Source organism: Podarcis vaucheri (genome assembly GCF_965113315.1).
Source record: "Podarcis vaucheri genome assembly, chromosome: 10".
Taxonomy (NCBI): Eukaryota; Metazoa; Chordata; class Lepidosauria; order Squamata; family Lacertidae; genus Podarcis; species Podarcis vaucheri.
In genome coordinates this window covers 1880958-1902043 of record NC_138748.1, presented here as the reverse complement: position 1 = coordinate 1902043, position 21086 = coordinate 1880958, and the positions used below count along the sequence as shown (strand labels likewise).

The window sequence follows — 21086 nt, the reverse complement described above, 5'->3', positions numbered from 1 at the left end:
CAAGGGGGGAGCTTAGGGGGACACCCCAGGAAGAAGGGACAAGAGGGGGTTCAGAGAGCAGCAGTTGGAAATCGGGGCCAACGTCCCCAACAGAGCGCAGTGGGGAGGAAGGGCACCAGGCATCGGGATCCGGCGGCTCGCCGCAGGGGGGAGGGCATGAGTCAGGAGTGGCCACACCTCCATTGGAGAGCGAAGAAACGGTCAAGCGGAAAGTGGAAGGTTGGGCGCACGCGCCAAGTTCAAATGCACAGGAAGGCGGCACAGTAAGCAGCCCGGAAAGGGAGCCTGGTCCTAAAGCCCGCCGCAAGGAGACAGAAGGGTCCGGGGGGTCAGCGTCAGAAGAGTCCCGGAAGGAAGAGACCACGGGGGGCAGAGGGACCCAGAGAAGAACGGTCAGGCGGAAAAGGTGGAGTAAGGCTAGGGTATTAAGTTGGTGTACAGAAGAGAAGAAGAAGAGTTTGGACTTGATATCCCGCCTTTCACTCCCCTTCAGGAGTCTCAAAGCGGCTAACAATCTCCTTTCCCTTCCTCCCCCACAACAAACACTCTGTGAGGTGAGTGGGGCTGAGAGACTTCAGAGAAGTGTGACTGGCCCAAGGTCACCCAGCAGCTGCAGATGGAGGAGCAGAGACGCGAACCCGGTTCCCCAGATTACGAGTCTACTGCTCTTAACCACTACACCACACTGGCTCTCAGGAGGCGGGGACTCAGACGGAGCTTCGCCGGTCTAGCTTATAAGATGTAGGGCGGCACGCTGCAGCTTGGAATTGGAAACTGTAACTTAATAAAGACTTTTATAAAGTGAACGCTGGCTAGCGTGATCCTCTGTGAGCTGGGATCTGGAAGCAGCCCTGACAACATACATAAGTATATAAACCACGTTTCTGAAATAGTACAGGAGAGAAATCCTGAAGTCATTTTGACTCTCCCAAACTGAATATATATTCAGTATATTTCTCTGCAAGGAGGAAGGAAAGGGGAAAGCCTTCCCTTTGTCTTTTTGCTTACAAATCCTGTCTTAAGGGCGTGTTTGTGTATGAATAGAGAGAGCCTGTGACCTGGATTCAGCAACTAAAAGTATTTACCATCAGAAAAGAATGGCCAGGCTGCCCAGGTACAGCAATCAGTGACCATTAACAGATATCCTGGGAGGCAGGATTTATGCTGTAGACCACCTCTATCTGCAATGTATGTATCATATTTCAGGGGCTATAGGGTGGGCAACTTCAAAAGTCTATATAAGGGCTTGCACACCATTGTTCTGGGTTCTATCCTCCCTCCTGTGGGGAGCCTGTTGCAACAGTCAATAATGATCAGGCTTACTAGCCGCTTTGCTTCTCAATATTTTCTGGTTGGCTTCTGTTATTTTCTCTTACCGATCGGGAACCCACTTAAGGACTCTATACAGGCTCCTGGATACCTCATAAGGGAAAAGGAGCAGGTTTTTTTTCTATAACACTATGAAGAGAAAAAAGAACTGCACCAGAGGAGGCAGTATTGCAAGTTTGATTGATGTCCTATGAGAGTTACCAAAAAATAGGGTATTAGCTAAAGGCACAGAATCTCAGGGAAGCTGTTTTTTAGAACAAAAACAGAGATGTTTGGGGGAATTTTGGAACAGAGAAGTGGCGACCTTTGCCTTTTCGGAAATAGTTGTGTGTGTTTTAAAAAAGGAAGTTCCTTTACTGAATGAGTTACACATGTTTGCATTTAATCTCTAAGGCCTATGTCCGGGGAGACCAGGTAAAAATTTCACTTACCCATAATAAAGGTAAAGGTAAAGGTACCCCTGCCCGTATGGGCCAGTCTTGCCAGACTCTAGGGTTGTGCGCCCATCTCACTCAAGAGGCCAGGGGCCAGCGCTGTCCGAAGACACTTCCGGGTCACGTGGCCAGCGTGACATCGCTGCTCTGGTGAACCAGAGCCGCACACGGAAACGCCGTTTACCTTCCCGCTAGTAAGCGGTCCCTATTTATCTACTTGCACCCGGGGGTGCTTTCGAACTGCTAGGTTGGCAGGCGCTGGGACCGAACGACGGGAGCGCACCCCGCCGCAGGGATTCGAACCGCCGACCTTTCGATCGGCAAGCCCTAGGCGCTGAGGCTTTTACCCACAGCGCCACCTGCGTCCCAGCCATAATAATAAGAGTAATTTATTATTTATACCCCGCCCATCTGGCTGTGTTTCCCCTAGCCACTCTGGGCGGCTCCCAACAGAATAAAACATCAAACTTAAAAACTTCCCTTAAAAAGGTGTCCTAAAAGTCAGATAGTTGTTTATTCCCTTGACATCTGAAGGGAGTGTGTTCCACAGGGCAGGCGCCACTACTGAGAAGGCCCTCTACCTGGTTCCCTGTAACCTCACCTCTCACAGTGAGGGAACCGCCAGAAGGCTCTCATTGCTGGACCTCATCGCTGAATGATGGGGGCGGAGACGCTCCTTCAGGTATACTGGGCCAAGGCCATTTAGGGCTTTAAAGGTCAACGCCAACACTTTGAATTCTGCTCGGAAATGTACTGGGAGCCAATGTAGCTCTTTCAGTAGACCATTCCCAGTCACCAGTCTAGCTGCCACATTTTGGATTAGTTGAAGTTTCCGGGTCATTTAAAGGTAGCCCCACACACAGCACATTGCAGTAGTCCAAGCGGGAGGTAACTAAAGTATACACCACTCTGGTGAGACATTCTGCAGACAGGTAGGGTCTCAGCCTGTGTACCAGATGGAGCTGGTAGACAGTTGCCCTGGACACAGAATTGACCTGAGCCTCCATGGACCGCTGTGAGTCCAAAATGACTCTCAGGCTGTGCACCTGGTCCTTCAGGGACACAGTTACCCCATTCACCTGCCCGCCCCGTCCCCCCAAAAAGAGTACTTCTGTCTTTGTCAGGATTCAACCTCAATTTGTTAGCTGCCATCCATCCTCCAACCACCTCCAGGCACTCATACAGGAACTTCACTGCCTTCACTGGTTCTGATTTAGATTATATTTTGTTACATTGTGCGAAGTATGAGCAGGCCAGGGCTGAACTGATACTACCCTTGCTGGTGCCTTTCCCGGGAAAGTCAGAGGCTCACTATGTCAGGTTCCTACGGGAAGACCAGACAAAAGCTAGAACGTTGGCAGTGGCAAAGTTTTTATTGGTGGTTGCAAGAACAAACGAGCCCTATATTCCAAACAAAGTGCTTGATTAACCTGGAGGTAGACTGTATGAACTCTGTATTAATTTGTAATGTTTTGTTGGCTCTCTGGACCGTAATAAAGATTGATGATGAAATTTAAAAGAGAGGTAAAGCTGGGTATCATCCACATGTTGATGTACACCCAGCCCAAACCCCCTGATGATCTCTCCCAGCAGCTTCATATAGATGTTAAAAAGCATGGGGGAGAAGACGGAACCCTGAGGCACCCCGATGTCAGCATCGCCCTAGAGCCAGTGCACCAACTGGACTCATGCACCTCAACCCCGACTGGGCTAGGCGAGCTGGGTAGCACCGCCAGAGACCCCCTTCTCGCAGGAACAGGTCACAGTGCTGTGGACTCACAGCTCAGAGCTGAGAGCACCGGATTCACTGTCTCAATAATTCAGTCGTTGCGCAGCAGAGTTTTGCAGAGTCTTGCAGAGTATAAACCACTCGGAGAGCAGCTCTGTAGAATATCTTCCTTTTATTCTGTAACTACAACTATGGTACAAAACTATATACAGAGCTGAAGATTCTAAGCATAAATCAATGCTACACTGAGAGTCTGCAGCTGCTCTTAGCAGCAATCTTATCTCTAGGATCTCTAACTCTCACTCTCTCCGATACACTGACTGACTGACTCTCTCTCACACACACAGATATGTTGCTGGGCAGAATAAGTAGATAGGCAGGACACGCCTCCTCTTCTCTGTGGAGTCAGCAGAGACCATCAGGAGATGGTCAGGAGATTCTTGGGTATGGGAGGGGTGAAATCTCCTCACCCACAAGTGGGAGCCCAGGGGTCCAAACACTCATCTTCCCACACCACTTTCTGGACAGGACCCGGGAGGAAGGAGCGGAACCACTATACTTCTTTAGATGGTCCAGAAGGATGTTGTGGTCAATGGTATCAAAGGCTGCTGAAAGATCCAGCAGAACTAGGAAACAGTTTTCACCTTTGTCCCTAGCCTACCAGAAATCATTGACCAGTGAGACCAAGGCAGTTTCAGTCCCATGGTGAGGCCTGAATTAGAAGGGATCCAAATGGCCCACATCCTTCAGGCGTGCCTGGAGTTGTTCCGCAACCACCCGCTCAATCACCTTGCCCAAGAATGGAAGATTTGAGACTGGGCGATAGTTGGCCATATCGGCCGGGTCAAGAGATTTTTTTTTTAAGGAGCGGTTTAATAACTGCCTCTTTTAGCGGGTCTGGGAAGGCTCCCTCACAGAGGGAAGCATTCACCACCCTGCAGAGCCCATCACCCAGCCCTTCCTGGCTCGCTTTTATGGGCAAGGATCAAGGATACAGGTGGTCGGTTTCACTCGTCCAAGCAGCCTGTCCACATCCTCGGAGGTAACAGATTGGAACTGATCCCATGCAACTTGACTAGACAGGACTCCAGCACTCTCCTGCCCTAGCCCTGCTCCCACGGTGGAGTCTACTTCTTTCCAAATCTGAGCAACTTTGTCTGTAAAAAACTTTGCAAAATCATTGCAGGAGATCTTGGGGTCTTTACCACTCCCTGGTGGCAAAGGTGGTTCCTTTAGATTGTGAACCACCTGAAAGAGTCTCCTGCTGCTATTTTCTGCAGATGCAGTAGAGGTGGTGAAGAAGGTCCTCTTGCCATTGCTATTGCCACTTGGTAGGCTTGACTCTAACCTGTGTCTGGTCTGATTCAGAGTGTTTTCCACCACCGGCACTCTAGCCGTCTCAAGGATTGTTTCATCACCCTCAGCTCTGGGGAAAACCACGAGGCTGTCTGGGTTCCAGCTGTCTGGCGCTTTGGAGCCAGACAGCCGATAGCCCTGGTTAACTGCATTCCAGCAGGCCACCAGGGAATCAGCTGAAAGGCCATCAACATGGGATAAAACATTCCCTCCCACTCTTTGGAAACCATTTGGATCCATTAAGTGGTGGGGGTGGACCATCCGAATTGGTCCCACCTCCCTGCAGAGGGGAAGGGTCGGAGAACAGTCCAGTTGCACCAGGAAGTGATCTAACCATGGCAGAGCCAGTATGGTGTAGTGGTTAAGAACGGTAGTCTCGTAATCTGGTGAACCAGGTTCGCGTCTCCGCTCCTCCACATGCAGCTGCTGGGTGACCTTGGGCCAGTCACACTTCCTTGAAGTCTCTCAGCCCTACTCACCTCACAGAGTGTTTGTTGTGGGGGAGGAAGGGAAAGGAGAATGTTAGCTGCTTTGAGACTCCTTCGGGTAGTGATAAAGCGGGATATTAAATCCAAACTCTTCTTCTTTTGTTTCACTTTTACTTAGTGTCAGATAACCCACATCTATAGAGGTAAACACCAGGTCCAAGGCATGTCCACAATTATGAGTTGGGCCAAACTTATTCAGCGACAGCCCCATGGAAGCCATGCTTTCCAAGAAGTCCCGAGCGGCACCTTGTAAGGTCATGCCGACATGGATGTTAAAATCCCCTAGGACAGGGGTTGGCAAGGTTTACCAGCCATGGGCCAGATCACTCCCACGGAGATTGTCTGTGGGCCGGACTGGCGCAGCGCGATGCCGGAAATCATGTCTGCGCATGCCCAGATACCGAAAATGGCACCTGCGCAGAAGCGATTTTCGGTATCTGGACATGTGCAGATGCAATTTCTGGTATCTGTGCGTGCACAGACGTGATTGCCGGCACCACTCGGCGAGTCCCTGCGCCGCACTGGTTTAGCGCAGCACGAGTTGGACTCGCCAAGTGGGTGGCTCGGTTCAGGGGTGGCTCGTGGGCTGGTAAAACAGTCTTCGTGGGCCGCATCCGGCCCGTAGCCCACACGTTGCCGACCCCTGCCCTAGGACAACCAAACTAGATATCTCCAGGAGAACATCTGCCACGACCTGAAGCAGCTCAGGCAGGGAATCCTTGGTGAAGTGGGGAGGTCGGTACACCAAAAGGAATCCTGTACTGCCCCTATTGCCCAGCTTCCAAAACATGCACTCAGAAAACTGGGTCTTCCCAGTAGGACACCTGGTGCAAGCTAATGACTTCCTAAAAATCACTGCAACCCCCCCCCCCCCGCCCATATGACTAGGGTTGCTGTTAGAGAAACCTGGTAGACAAGCAGCAGCTTCATCCAACCAAGTCTCTGTTACACATGCCAGGTCAAGTCCCCCACCCACAATCAAGTTCTGGATAGCAGTGGTCTTATGAATAATAATAATAATAATAATAATAACAATAATAATAATAATTAATAATAATTTATTATTTATACCCCGCCCATCTGGCTGAGTTTCCCCAGCCACTCTGGGCGGCTCCCAATCAAGTGTTAAAAACAGTACAGCGTTAAATATTAAAAACTTCCCTGAACAGGGCTGCCTTCAGATGTCTTTTAAATCATCATCATCATCATCATTGACCTCGCATTGCACAGCAGCACCTTCAGGTCATGTGGGTCTCCCTTGTTGATTCCAGTATCCATCCAGTCAAGACCAGACACGGAGACAGTGATAGTCCTCAAACAACAATGAGACCTGCCTCCTCAGTAACAACATGGTCTGGTCTTAGCATAACACTTCCTCCTACCCATGATCACTGAGATTGGGTGTGCCAGTGCTATTCCCTCCCCCCGGAACCTGCCCAAACAATCTGTTGGCTGGGGCCCACTCCCAGGCAACAATTGACTCTACCTCAGCAGAAGTCATTTATTGAGGTGGGACGAGGGGGGTCTCATCCATTAACTACATCCCAGCCACCCCAGCTGCATCTTTGGTGGACATCAGAAGGGATTGTGGGGGACTTCCGGGGTGGCGCCATCTGTAATGGCGGATTCCCTCTGACTCAGAGGGGACTGGCTCTGCGGGAATCGGGTCTGCACCGCTACGGCGAAGCGGGGACCCTTCAAAAATCACAGGCGGGTGAAGCCTGTGACCGTGGGACTCGGCGGGCACCTTTTGCGCCCCCCAACTTGCAAAGGAGCCCGACTACGGGTTCCGGAGTGAAGCGGGGCAGCGGCGCGGTGCTGTGAGTCAACTGCTTCTTTCGTGGAGCGAAGCCGCACAGCTGTTACCGGAGAGCGCTACCTTTTTCCTGTGACAATTTGGCCACAAAACAACGATCGGTGAGTAGGTTAATTTGGGAAACAAAGGAGAGAAAAAAAGAAGTAATTGGATACTGAAACGGAGAGGCATAAACAGGAAGTCTGCCTTCCGTTCTTTGTAAATAGAGGAAAGCAATGAACTTGTAAGCTAAAACCTTGAAAGACGCTTGAAAAAGACTATAATTCTATTATCTAAAACAAGCGATTTCCCCCCTTGACCGCAGGAGAGGAGGGGGGGAAAGGTTTGAACTGTATTTTCCTGTAAAAAGAGAGAAAAGGAAGCTAAGAGTCCACTGCTTAAACCTGGGAATGGACTGCCAATGAAAAATAGAATGCCGTACTGTGAAATGCGCTGTTGGTGAAAGTATTTTTTGGCAGCTAACTCCGCAAGTCTGATACAAGTGAGATGCAATATTTCTGGCTGGTTTCCCCTGGTTCCAAAGTAACTGGAAAATAACTGAATTTAAAACTGTCGTCTATTTTGTGAGCTGGGGGATTAAAAGAAAAAGAATTTTGGAACAAGAGGGAGATAAACTGAAATTGCAGAGTTTTGAGAAATTAAAAAACAAAGTGCGAGACTGGCTTCATTATTATCAGATAATGGAGGCATACAATTTGGACAAGAAAATTGGCTTCCAGGTGGAAAAATCAAAATTAGAAACAGAACTGTTAGAACCCAAAACTAAGATTTTGTCAAAGATGTATAACTTGCTGTTGAAATGGAATACACAGGATGAAACGGTGAAATCTGCTATGATTAAATGGGCACAAGATGTTGGACATAACATAATGATGGCTGACTGGGAACAGTTATGGAGCACAGGTATGAAGTTCACGGCATGTAATGCCTTAAGAGAGAATATTATGAAAATGATATACAGGTGGTACATGACACCAGTCAAGCTTGCAAAAATCTATCATTTATGTATGCTACAACAGCAGCAAGAATACTTATTGCAAAGTATTGGAAGACACAAGATCTACCCACTCTGGAAGAATGGCAGATGAAGGTGATGGACTACATGGAATTGGCGGAAATGACTGGCAGAATCCGAGACCAGGGTGAAGAGTCGGTGGAAGAAGATTGGAAGAAATTTAAAGACTATTTACAGAAATACTGTAAAATTAATGAATGTTAGAATGATGTCAGAATGAAATTAAGTGGTTCTAGCAGCAATGTCATAAAGGTGTATGAAAAAATGGCTGGTTAATAGGTGAGAATTTAAAGCTATAATATATTAAGTTAAAGGACTAAGACAAAAACAAAGAGGGAAAGGAATTGCTGAATTAACCAATTGAACCAGAATACAAAAAAGGGAGGTGAGAGGAGGTCAGGAAAGAAGGAAATGAAATGTAAGATACAGAAGGATAAATTTGTTTCTAAGTGTTTTATATATATATATATATTCTATACTTTTCATTTTGTATGTTTTTTCTCTTTTTTCTATATTTTTCATTGTCTTTTATGTAATTTTGTGTTTTTGAAATCTCAATAAATATTATTTTTTAAAAAAACAGAAGGGATTGTGGGGTGTAGGGCTGTGCTATAAATTGATATATTGTCTGGTACCAAATTTTAAATAAAATTGTGATGACTGTGTTTTTTTAAAAAAAATGACCTTGCAATATATCACAAATCGTGTACGTGGTGTTCAAAAAGCACAATGTTGGAAGAACCGGGAAGCCAACACTTCCTCCTGTGTGTGCAGCCCTTTTTAACGCTGCCTCACTCATCTCTTCTCTGCCAGCAGGCTGCTGCAACATATTTGAGAATGGTTTGCTTTCCCCTGCTACCACGACAAGTAGCTACAACAGGCTGAGCAAAAAATTGCTCCTCTAAAATCACTGCCTCTTTTGAGAACAGATTATCACTACAAGTAGAACAGGCTGCTGCAAAAATCACCTCACACTGCCTCATTGAGAAAGTGTTACCAATACAAATAGCTAAAAAGGGCTGAACAATAACCACTGGGTCTTTGAGAAACAGATCTTTCAGAAACCATTCCTACAGTCTCCCCTGCCTCCCCCCTTTCCCTTCCAAATTACTTGCTTCTTTGTTCCAGTGATGAGCTTCTCTCTCTGTAGCACTACCCTTCCAAGAAACTTCCTTTATTGCTGCCTCTCTCCCTCTCCCTCTCTCTCTCAAGTTGCTTGCACTAAGCTGCCACAAGTGGGAGGGAAACCCCCCCCCCAATTCTTGGCTTGCAAGTTGCTTCAGAATAAAGGGGGAACGACTGTGTTGTGTACACCTTTCTTTTGGGGCAGAAACAATGTACAGACTATATGGCTATGCCAGCAGTGGACAATGAAGAATGCTTTCTGATATGGTGGACATATGGAGGCATCCTTCCTGATGTTAAATGAGCTTGCAAATAAGTTTTTGCCTATCCCAGGAACAAGTGTGCCATCTGAAAGTGTGTTCAGCACTGCTGGCAATGTTCTTCAAAGACAAATGGCATCTTTATTGCCAGAGATTGGACTGTTTCTGTGATCCCTAAGGAAATGATCCTTTTTTAGACTATTAAAAAATATTTCATGATGAACACATGAGCAGAATTTGAGCTATGAGCAACAGAAGTAATTGAGATTATAATATTGTGGGGAGAGCTGAAAATAATGCCAATTCTGACACTCATGTTTCTGTTTTGTAGCTCAACATGGTGATAGTTGGCCATATCGGCCGGGTCCAAATATGTTTTTTTAAGGAGTGGTTTAACAAGCGCCTCTTTCAGTGGGTCTGGGAAGCCTCCCTCACAGAGGGAAGCATTCACCACTTTGCAGAGCCCATCACCCAGCCCTTCCCAGCTTGCTTTTATTTGCCAAGATGGGCAAGGATCAAGGAGACAGATGGACGGTTTCACTCATCCAAGCAGCCTGTCCACATCCTCGGAGGTAACAGATTGGAATTGATCCCATGCAACTTAAGCCGCCCTGGCCCTGCTCTCACGGTAGAATCTATCTCTTTCTGAACCTGAGCTACTTTATCTGCAAAAATCTTGGGGTCCTTGCCACGCCCCAATGGTGTAGGTGATTCCATTAAATTACAAACCACCTGAAAAAGTCTCCTGCTGCTGTTTCCTGCAGATCCAATAGAGGCGGTGAAGAAGGTCCTCTTCGCCATTGCTATCACCACTTGGTAGGCTCAACATTGAGCTTTAACCCGTGTCTGGTCAGATTCAGAGTGAGTTTCCCCCCACTGGCGCTCTAGCCATCCCAGCAATTGTTTCAGCACCCTCAGCTGAGGTGGAAACCATGGGGCAGTCCAGGCTCCATGTACTCGCAGAGGGCACTTTGGAGCCAGAGAGTCAATGGCCCTGGTTAATTCCGCATTCCAGCGGGTCACCAGGGAATCAGCTGAAAGGCTATCAGCATGGGATAAAACATCCCCTACCACTCTCTGGAAACCATTTTGATCCATTAAATGGCGGGGGTGGACCATCCGAATTGGTTCCACTTCCCTGCAGAGGGGATGGGTCACAGAAAAGTCCAGTTGCACCAGGAAGTGATCTGACCATGGCACTTATTTTGCTTTGCTTTTACTTAGTGTCAGTGGGTACATCAATAGAGGTGAACACCAGGTCTAAGGTATGTCCACGACTATGAGTTGGGCCAAACTTATTCAGGGACAGCCCCATGGAGGCCATGCTTTCCATGAAGTCCCAAGCGGCCCTTGTAAGGTCGTGTCGGCATGGATGTTTAAAACCCCTAGGACAGCTAAACTAGGTGTCTCCAGGAGAACATCCGCCACGACCTGAAGCAGCTTGGGTAGGGAATCCTTGGTGCAGTGGGGAGGCTGGTACACCAAAAGGAATCCTGTACTGCCCCTATTGCCCAATTTCCAGAACATGCACTCAGAAAACTGGGTCTTCCCAATAGGATGCCTGATGCAAGCTAATGACTTCCTAAAAATCACTGCAACCCCCCTTCCCCACCAATATGACCTGGATTGCTGTGCAGAAGAGAAACCTGGTGGACAAGCAGCGGCAAGAACAGGACCATGCGCCTCGTCCAACTGAGTCTCTGTTACACATGCCAGGTCAAGTCCCCCATCCATGATCAAGTCATGGATTGCAGTGGTCTTGTGAATCCTTGACCTGGCATTGCACAGCAGCACCTTCAGGTCATGTGGGTCTCCCTTGTTGATTCCAGTATCCATCCGGTCAAGACCAGACCCCGAAGCAGAGATAGTCTCCAAACAACAACTAAACCTGCCTCCTCGGTAATAAGAGGTCTGGTCTTAGCATAACTTCTCCTCCTGCCTGAGTGGTGCGCTCCCCCACACGCCTCTTCCTCCGCCAGTGGTCACGGCCTCCTTGTATCCCAATGTGAGGTCAAAGCCTATATCTAGGAAATAATAAGACTTAGCTTGGGGGTGGGGCACAAGGAGAAAGAGAGGGGGGAGTTGAAATGGGTCTGAAAACCATGACTGGTGCTAAGTATGATTTGGCATAATGTCTGCATCAACAACAAAAAAGTTAAAAGCTATTATTTCAAGGGCAGAAGAGGAAATCATGAACATGAATTCTGAAAGGATGGAAAGCAAAAGCAGACAACAAGATGCCTGTTGTGCATCTGTACATTTACATTTGCAAGTTTATGCCATGCCTTGAGCTCTAAATAATGATCAGGGTAAGCCATGGTTTCACATTATGTTTGAACTGAGCCTAAGATGTACACCTTCTACTAGGAGCAATAGAGGGAAACTAGGAGCGTTTCCCTCAAGTGGTTCCTACATCTTCTAAGAGAGGCAGTGTGGAGCAGATGATAGGGTCTTGGGCTGACAAGGTCAGGGTTCAAAACAGGACAACAAAAGGGTACATATGTACCAGGTCCCAAGCCAGCAAGGGACCCGACTCTGAATCAAACCCTTCATAAACAGAAACTGCTTTGCACAAACTTTCAGTTGTACTTCCCCTTTGTCTATTTTAAAGGACAGTGAGGACCAGGGACTCTTCACACAAAACTCTAAGTCAGGGTTTGGCCAGGTCTCATAGTTAAGACCTTTCATCGTTAACTACAAGCTATAATCCAAAACAAACCAATCCACTGTTATGTTGTTCCTGTAAACCCAGGAAAAACAACAGAGTTTTGTGGCACTTTGAAGGCAAACAATTTTACCATGGCACAAGTTTTTGTGCCATGTTACCCTGTGTTACCAAATTCAGTGTAACCCTGAATTGGAGATAGATGATAGATAGATAGATAGATAGATAGATAGATAGATAGATGATAGATAGATAGATAGATATAGATATAGATATAGATATAGATATAGATATAGATATAGATATAGATATAGATATAGATATAGATATAGATATAGATATAGATACAGATATATAGATAGACAGACAGACCAGGGGGCAGTGACTTGAAAGGGAGAGTGCAATATGAATCACACAAATTACAATATATCAAGAGGTTCAATGCTATCACTTTTGGAATGAAATCGGCACAATGGATTTTTCAAAATCACACTACATATGTTAATTGGCTTACCAATGCCTGGATGAATGTGTTGTTAAATATTGTTTGGGGTTAATGGCCACTCTGAATGGCCACTCTGAATGCCATTTTCTTCTGACTCACAGTTTACAATCTGTCTCTCCCCTCCCCCATGCAAGAAACCATTTCACACATCTGATGAAGTAGACTGTAGTCCACAAAAGCTCACACTTTTAATAAATTTGTTAGACTTTAAGGTACTACAAGATTCCTGGTTGTTTCTGAAATCAGAAACTAACATTGCTACGCCTTAGGAAATAGTATATCCAGGAACATATGAATAAATTGTAGAGCACGAGGGCTGAAACAGTCACATTCCTACAGATCTTCCAGGCATTATTTGAAGTGAGCAAGCCACTTTCTTCCATCAGTGGCTGAGCAACCGTCAAGCACTATGATTTTTCAAAGACTTGCAGCTAATTAAAACTATCACAAAGAAAGCCAAGTGAAAATATGTTCCTTTGTTCTGAATGGTTCTTAAAATGTATAATTCTATTTGTAATTAAGGTTTGCATCAATTGTCAGAGGTCACAGCTGAAGTTTTGAGCTGTAAACAAAACCTCTGTCTGCTTATCATAGTAGCTTGTAGGAAGCTTAACTTTCATTTGTTCCACATTTCATTATTTAAAAACAACATGAAACATATGTTGCCTTTTCAAAATACCAGCAAAGAAATATGAACATAAATATTTATTTTTATTCAAGTTATTACTGGCTGCTTGTGCCGATCAGCATGTGCCAATTTCTTGTACTTTTGTACCACACTAGTTTATTCCACAAGCATGCTAGTTTGTTGTTCCTGTTCGGAAGGTTTCTGAAACAGAGAACTTGTAGAGCAAAGTGGGGTTAAAAAAGGCAAAACAGGATTTAACTAAAGATGCCACCAAAAACCACATGAACCAGATTATGTGCTGGATTTGAGGGTTCTGCTTTGGGCAGATGGTTCCCAGACTAGAAGTAGTTAGCCAGCCATTTGATTTACATATGATAAATAATGCTTGCATGAGAAAAAAAATCAAATAGGAGAATGATCTTCGACACTTCCTCAAACATACACACAATTTCCAAAAGGCACCAAGTTGCAGAAGGAATCCTATGGCTCCTATAATCCCCTGGCTAGGGGTATATGGGGTATCAAGGGAGGGGTGGTACCTCTGGTGGGGGACATGTTGTGCTCCTTCTGGGGTAGTTGGTCCACCTTTGGTCCCAACCCTGGAAACTCACTTGGAAACTCACCTGTGGCTCCTAGAAACTGGCAGCATACAACAGCAGCCACACCCCAGGAACGGATTCAACTGGCCGATTAAACCAAGTGAATGTAGCCAATGGGAATCAAAGACTCAGTGAGATAGAAACTGTGCCTGAAAACACGACTGAGCGGATTGAGTGGGAAAGACCAGAAGGTGATTTCTGCACATGCTGTAGAGAGAAGTGAGGGGCAGATGGGGCTCATCAACCTGGAAAGGTAGCCCATCTAGGAGAAGAAAAACTCTTATCTTAAACCTCTGCTGCCTTGTGGACATCGAGAGAAGAAAAGGAGCAAATCCTACACAAATCAGGAGTGGAGACCCCTTTTGAGTCCACGGCTCCCTTGACCAACTACATTCTTTCTGTGGCACCCCTGTGGGGCTCAGGAGCCCAGTTATGTCATCCCTTGTCTGCAGAGCTGGCAGCCTCTCACCCTTTTTCAAACACCCTCCCTTGTGGACTGTTCTCTCAGCCTCTTCTCCTCTCCCCTTTCCTTGGGAGTCCTCTGGGCAGCTGCTGTGGCCATCCGTGGTCTCTGAGTTGCCCACCCCCACCCCAAAGAGAGGCACCATTCACCTGGGGAGCTTGTAGCCAGGGTCGCTGCTGTAACCAACAGAGGGCATCAAAGAAGGGAGGGAAGGAAAAGAAAGACAGAAGCCAGTGTTGCCCACGGCCCCCCCCCCGACTATCATTCAAGGCACCCTAGAGCACCACGGCACACTGGTTAAAAACCACTGCCTTAAGGTAGTTGGATGGCACCTTCTATGCTTCCTTCCAGCACCTCCTGCAGCCAACCTGGTGCCTTCCTTTGAATCACATCAGCGAGGCCAAGAGGGGCTCTTGTTGTCTAGGCAGCCCAGAACCTCCATACCCCCTGCTCAGGCTTGCACCCCAGAGAGGTTACTTCGGTGCTGTCAACTAACACTACCAAACCCTTTGTCACGCAAATACAAAACTGATAACAACACAAACAACACAACAGGCTGTATATAACTATATAAATTCTTTTTAAATGTGATTCAACATATCATATCAAAATATATGGTTCTATAGACCAACTTATCATATAAATGAAACATACTATGAGAACTTAAAATCCAGCAGATTGATCAGGAAATACAATCTACTCAGTTCCTATATTAGCAATATCCACAGTGTGGAATTAACTAACACAGCAGTTTGACTTCACCCCCAGATGCACACTCCATTGTCTCTCAAAACAGACAGATGCAAACCAAATCCCTGGCTATTGGGACATGCTTGCTGGGACTGATGGGAGCTATAGTTCAGCAACATCTGGAGAGCAAAAAAAACCCCTAATCCTAGTTTAAGAGATTGTCTGCCACATGTCTCAGCCTTAACTAAGGTTAACATTTACTAAGCTTAATGTTAAATACGGGTTAGTGTTATGAGTGACCCAACAGCACTTTTGGCCAAATGTCATCTTTGTGCCCACTCCTGCCACCCAAGAACCAGGAGGGGAGGAGACGCTGGGTCTCAAACTCTCCATCACAGAGACAGCCTCCAAAGTCCGCCACAACAAGTGGCAGAGCTCCTTCAAAATTTTGAACACTGGATTAAAATTAATGGCATAATCAGGCTATTGAAGTTGAGGTATGAGATTTTAGTTATGATTCCTGCTGCAATTCAAAATGGAGAGAAGATAGTAGATCTTCTTTTATTATTAATGCTATTATTGTTGTTGCTTAAAGCTTTCAAGGGCTTACTTCTTACCCCCTCTGGGTTAAAGAAATAAAAGGATCACAGGTGAGGTTTATTAGCGGAAAATTGGAAGTGTGTGCAGGTAAAACTCCAGGCAGTGTGAGGTGGAGTGATGCTGTCTGATGCTGTCAAAACAATGGAAGGAAGGGGAAGATGTGACGAGCTGCTTTTTTTGAGGAGTTTTACCTATCACCTCCTCAGCTTGATGAAACTGAAAGAACTTGACGAATAAGACTGAGAGAATTTTAAATAATTAAACAATTAGGGACATTAATTAAAGCTTGGAGTGTCAGAAAATGTTGATGAGAACCTGATGGGAAATGGCCAGCAATAACTGGTGTACTCTTAGAGGCAAATTGAGAAATTTCAATGGAAAGTCATCAGCTTGGGTCTGCTTGGCTTAAGGGGAGGGCGACTAAAGATTGAACTGTTACAAATTTTCTAGGAAAGACAGTCTGCCTTCTCCTACTATTATGGGCTCACTGTTAGGGCGCCATGGGAAAATACCAAGGTCATCCTTGCAATTTCCTATTTTAGAATGGACAACAACAGAGGAGATACTTGGACTGGACATTTAAGAGGTCTGGACAGAATGCACTGTGCATATAAGAAGAAAAGGAAAAACACCTAGTAAAAGTGAACTACTGGGTTTTCATACATAGTTTATTTTAGAAATGATAATTACTGACTTGTTGTGGATTTGATAATTTGTGGAGTAACCTCACTTGTAGATATTGCAAGTGTTAGAATATTGTACATGCAGGAATTGGCAAGCTGATGGTTAAGGATAAACAAGGTTGTTGTTTTTTTTAAAAAAAACCCTACTGTAATATAAGGTTAATTGTAAGGAATGTGAACTAGAAACAACTAGGAAAATAAACAGCAACAAGAGGAAAATTTGGACACATCATGAATGGAGTATGGGAAACCAATTTTGGGGAAAATCGTATTAAATTTGTCTTAATTTGTGGCTGATTTGGTAAAATTTGGAAAATCAATAAAAATGATTTGGTCAAAAAAAGGAAATCAATCCAACTAATAAATCATATATGCACTTACTGAACAGCAACACCTCCTCCCCCAATCAAATTGTATGTATTTTATTTCCTAGTAAAAGTGGATGTAATGAGCTGCAAGTAATTTCTAGGGGGCAGCTGGCTACTCTTATTTATTTATTATTACATTTATATAGCAACTTTCCTCCAAGGAGCTCAGGGTGGCATACACACCCCTCCCCCTTTCTGTTTGATAATCACAACAGTCCCGTGAGGTCGGTCAGGCCCACGCTCACCCAGTGGGCTTCATGGCTGAACCCAGGTCCTAGTCTGATATGCCACAATTCTGATACATAATTCTGACTCTAAGGAAAGTCTGATAAGCCACAATTCTGATATGCCAATAATCTTGAGCCATTGCCTTCTCCTCCCGTGACTCATCAGCTGCTATGAATTAGAAAGTAGGATAGAAGGGAGCAAGGCAGTCCAGACTGAGGGCATCCAGGCCAGCCGGATGAAACACCAGGTCAAGTCAGTTCAGCCTTAGAGCAATTGTTGCCCTTGCTTGCCAGGGAACCAGCAGCAATCAGGGTAAGATTCTTCTGCTCAAGTGTCCTGCAGCAATTCTATAGGGCAAGAAAGAGGCCACACCCGAAGCTCTCTTTAGCCACTCATGTTTTATTTGTGCTGAGGCTTCCCCACTGCAAGCAAAATACTGTATAGATTAGTGTGCACATTCCACTAGTGACTGTCCTTTAATTCAACTTCCGCTCATTTCAAAGGAGATTGCACAAAGGTTTCCTGCACTAGCAATTTGCAGGATTTTACTTTCCTAGAAGTAACAGGTATTTCATCCAAAGTCACTTAAAACAGAAACAGTGAAAGCAAGGAGTATAATGACCTACCGACTTCAGCTAAAGTTTTGATGCAGGACTCTACTGAAGATTTCTGCACTGGGTTTGGCCAGGTACAGTTGTAAATTCTAAATGCAGACTGCAGTAACTGGATAAAAACAGGCTGGTGTGTCTGAAAGAACACAAAAAATATGTTATCAGCTCAAACATGTTTAGATATTATGATCCAAGATATTTATACAATAAATAAAAATTGCTATGTGTTCTAGCCTAATACAAACACATGCGCACTGCTACTGATTTCACATACTCCATGTATTATTGCACCAAGCACTCTTCTAGAGTGGTGCATGAGAGGGAAAGTGAGACAGAGCCAGTGGTTCTACCACCTGCCTCAAGGTGGCTCCGCTGGCCTAAGGGAAATCTGAATGAGGGATTTGGGTAGCAAGAGTATAACCTCTATGGGGTCTGGCATATGTGAAGACACTCACTCCAGTCTAGCCATGTCAATTGCTCTAGCACTCGGGGCCAGGATGCTTTTGACCTAAGGGCCAGGAAAGCTGAAAAAAGGAAATGATAATATATCCAGGTTTGGCTTCTAGCTGGTGTTGTAGATCAGTATTAGATCACATGCTTTGCCTGCAGATGGTCCCAGGTTCATCCCTCACATCTTGAGATCAGGAGGCAGGTAATGTTACACATCTTCAAGATCCTAGAGAGCTGCAGCCAGTCAGAGTGGAAAATGCTGGGCTAGATGAACAAATACCCTGACCCATCATAGGACATTTTCCTGGGTTTTAGTCTGCTTCACTTCCTTGCTTTAATAGCAAAAATAAAGAGGGGTCACCTGTTGAAATGTCTGAAATTGCTTCCATCTTGTCCAGGGAGCACACTGTACCTCAGCAGTGAGTATTGCTGTATGATTTAGCTGCTGAATTTAGGCAAGCCTTTGTCTTAATCTATGCAGTGTCAACTAATATAATCTAGGCCAGATTTCCTCAGATGTTGGACTATAACCCCCATCATTCCTAGGCAGCCTGCTCAATGATGGAAGTTGTAGTTGAAGAACATCAGGCAGCGGAGGGTGGAAGGCTGCCCTAGGCAAAGAGATCTGTGGATTCTGGCTTTCAAACCCTCCATCAAATATATACTTTTGGGGGCTGAAAGGCAGGGTGGGAATGTTTTTATGGGGAAAAAAATTATATAAGTTGAATTTTTCATAGAGTACAGAGCTAGGGATTATGTCTCTCCCTCTCTCTCTCTCTGTGTGTGTGTGTGTGTGTGTGTGTGTGTGTGTGAGAGAGAGAGAGAGAGAGAGAGAGAGAGAGAGAAAGAAAGAGAGAGAATTCAGCAGTGTTTATTTTTGGTTATTAGTTTGTTAATGTTGTTTGGTAGGTTATGTGTGCTGTGAATATGACTTTTATTGTGGTTGTGATGTTTACCTTTTTTAAAGTTGTTTTGTTAACCATATTTTGTAGAAAGTGGCTGTTTTACCAATGATTGCGAAATATTCTATAAGATTTATGCTGTAATTGTGAAGTTCTGTTATATTACTGTTATTTATTATTTGTGAGCCACTTTGTGATTCGTGTGACTGAAAAGCGGCACAGAAAGATAATAAATGAAAATGAAATAAAATGAAATGAAATTGTTTTATAGATTTCTTCCTGTTTACATAGGGGTGGGGACAAGCAAATAGTGTTGTCAGGGGATGATTAGCTGCTTGTGCTTAAAATTGTGCCCCCTCAGAGTTTGTGCGGCTCCACAAACCTCTGTGTGTGACAGAGCTCCTCAGACATGTCTGCTCTAGTCACTAGTAGAGTCTGACAGTGGCTGCCTGCGGAAGCGTTTCCAGCAAAGAAGCTCCTTAACGGAAACGCGTCTCCTGGACTCACGACGTGGCAGCTTCCGGCGAAGTATGGGTCTCCCTACGGTTGCTTCTGACACCTCCCCGCTGTTTTCGCTGGACGTGTCTCTCACCCCTTTCTCTCCCCTGCTGTTTCCTGCCTTGGCTGCTGCGTCTCTCTCAGCATTACTGAGATCCTCCTCCAGAGACCCCTCGCTCCCCCTGCTGGTCCCTGCTTTAGCTGCTGACTCTCTCCCCGCCTCTGGGAGCCCTACCACCTCCCTTTCCTCTGATGTCAGTTCCCTGACATCCACCTCCCCTCCAGGGCCCCCTTCCCCCCCGCCCCTACTCTCTCCTCTGGGCGGTGAGGAGCTAAAACCCCGAAAAGAATCCTCTTCATCTTCAGACGTCTCGAACATTTCCCTCCATCAGTCTTCGTTCCGGCTCGCTGAATCCTCCTCCGCCTCGGAATCAGAGAACCCCTCCAACTCTTCTTCTTCGTCGGTGGTGGCGAAGTATTCCCTCCGGAACCTCGCCACTGGCTGAGGTTTACGAGGGAATCTCTGATGAAAAGTTTCTATCAAAACCTCGTCATCTACATCCTCTGCCATGACCCAGGTGTTTTCCGACTCCGGCTCCCCTTCCCACATTACCAAATACTCTACTTGATCTCCCTTCCACCTGGAATCGAGAATCTCCGCTACATGGTAGCTGTGTTCTTTTTCCTCCATAGCTGGTCCCCTATTGACCCTCCCTTCTCTGTCCCCTTTATACGGTGACAGCAACGACCTGTGGAACACTGGGTGCAGCTTCATGTGGTTCGGTAACCGGAGTCTGAAAGCCACTGGGTTGACCTGCTGCGTGACTTCAAATGGGCCCAGCCTTTTGGGTCTTAACTTCTTACTACCCCCTTTGAATGGTAACCCTTGGGTGGACAGCCACACCTGGTCCCCCACCCTAATGCTTTCCCCTTCCCTTCTGGTTTTGTCTGCCTGACTCTTATATTCCTCCTTAGCCCTGTTTAAGTTAAGTTGGAGCTGGCGATGGATCGCTTCCATTTCTTCAACGAACTGTTCTGCAGCTGGAACGCTCCAGTTCTCCCCTTCCCCCCCTGGGAAGGCTCGGGGATGACACCCGTGATTAGCCAAAAAGGGGCTCATCCCCGTGGACACGTTCTCTGCATTGTTGTAGTCAAATTCTGCCAACGCCAGCTTCTCCACCCAATCATTCTCTCTGTCATTCACATAACACCTCAAATATTGCTGGAGGACACCATTAGCTCTTTCCGCCTGCCCGTTGGTTTCTGGATGACGGGCAGTTGAGAAATTCACCTCTACATGCAATAAGCTCATGAGCTTCCTCCAGAACCTGGAAGTAAATTGTTTCCCTCGGTCAGAAACCACCCTCAAGGGGGCGCCATGCAGCCTAAACACATTTTCCACAAACAATTTAGCGGTTTCTTCCGCTGTGACCGCATGTGAGCAGGCTATAAAGTGGGCCATCTTGGTTAACAGGTCTACCACAACCATGATGGCTGTTTTCCCTCTGGACCTTGGCAGATCAGTCATGAAATCTATTGCCACTGCCTCCCATGGTCTTTCCGGCGTGGGTAGTGGTTCTAATAAACCTGCCGGTGCCCGCCTCTCCCCCTTGGCTCGTTGGCATTGGTCACACCCTCTCACAT

The 21086-nt window shown here is 46.0% G+C and overlaps 1 protein-coding gene across 7 annotated transcripts in view; it reads right to left on the bottom strand.

Annotated features, from left to right (window-relative positions):
• ITPR2 (inositol 1,4,5-trisphosphate receptor type 2) overlaps nucleotides 1-21086 on the bottom strand; it is a 387592-nt gene that overhangs the window by 165836 nt on the left and 200670 nt on the right. For all 7 annotated transcript variants that reach the window (XM_082240062.1, XM_082240063.1, XM_082240060.1 and 4 more), the window contains one exon: nucleotides 17608-17728. In XM_082240062.1, the coding sequence (XP_082096188.1) occupies nucleotides 17608-17728 (121 nt within the window). The remainder of the gene's footprint in view (nucleotides 1-17607; nucleotides 17729-21086) is intronic.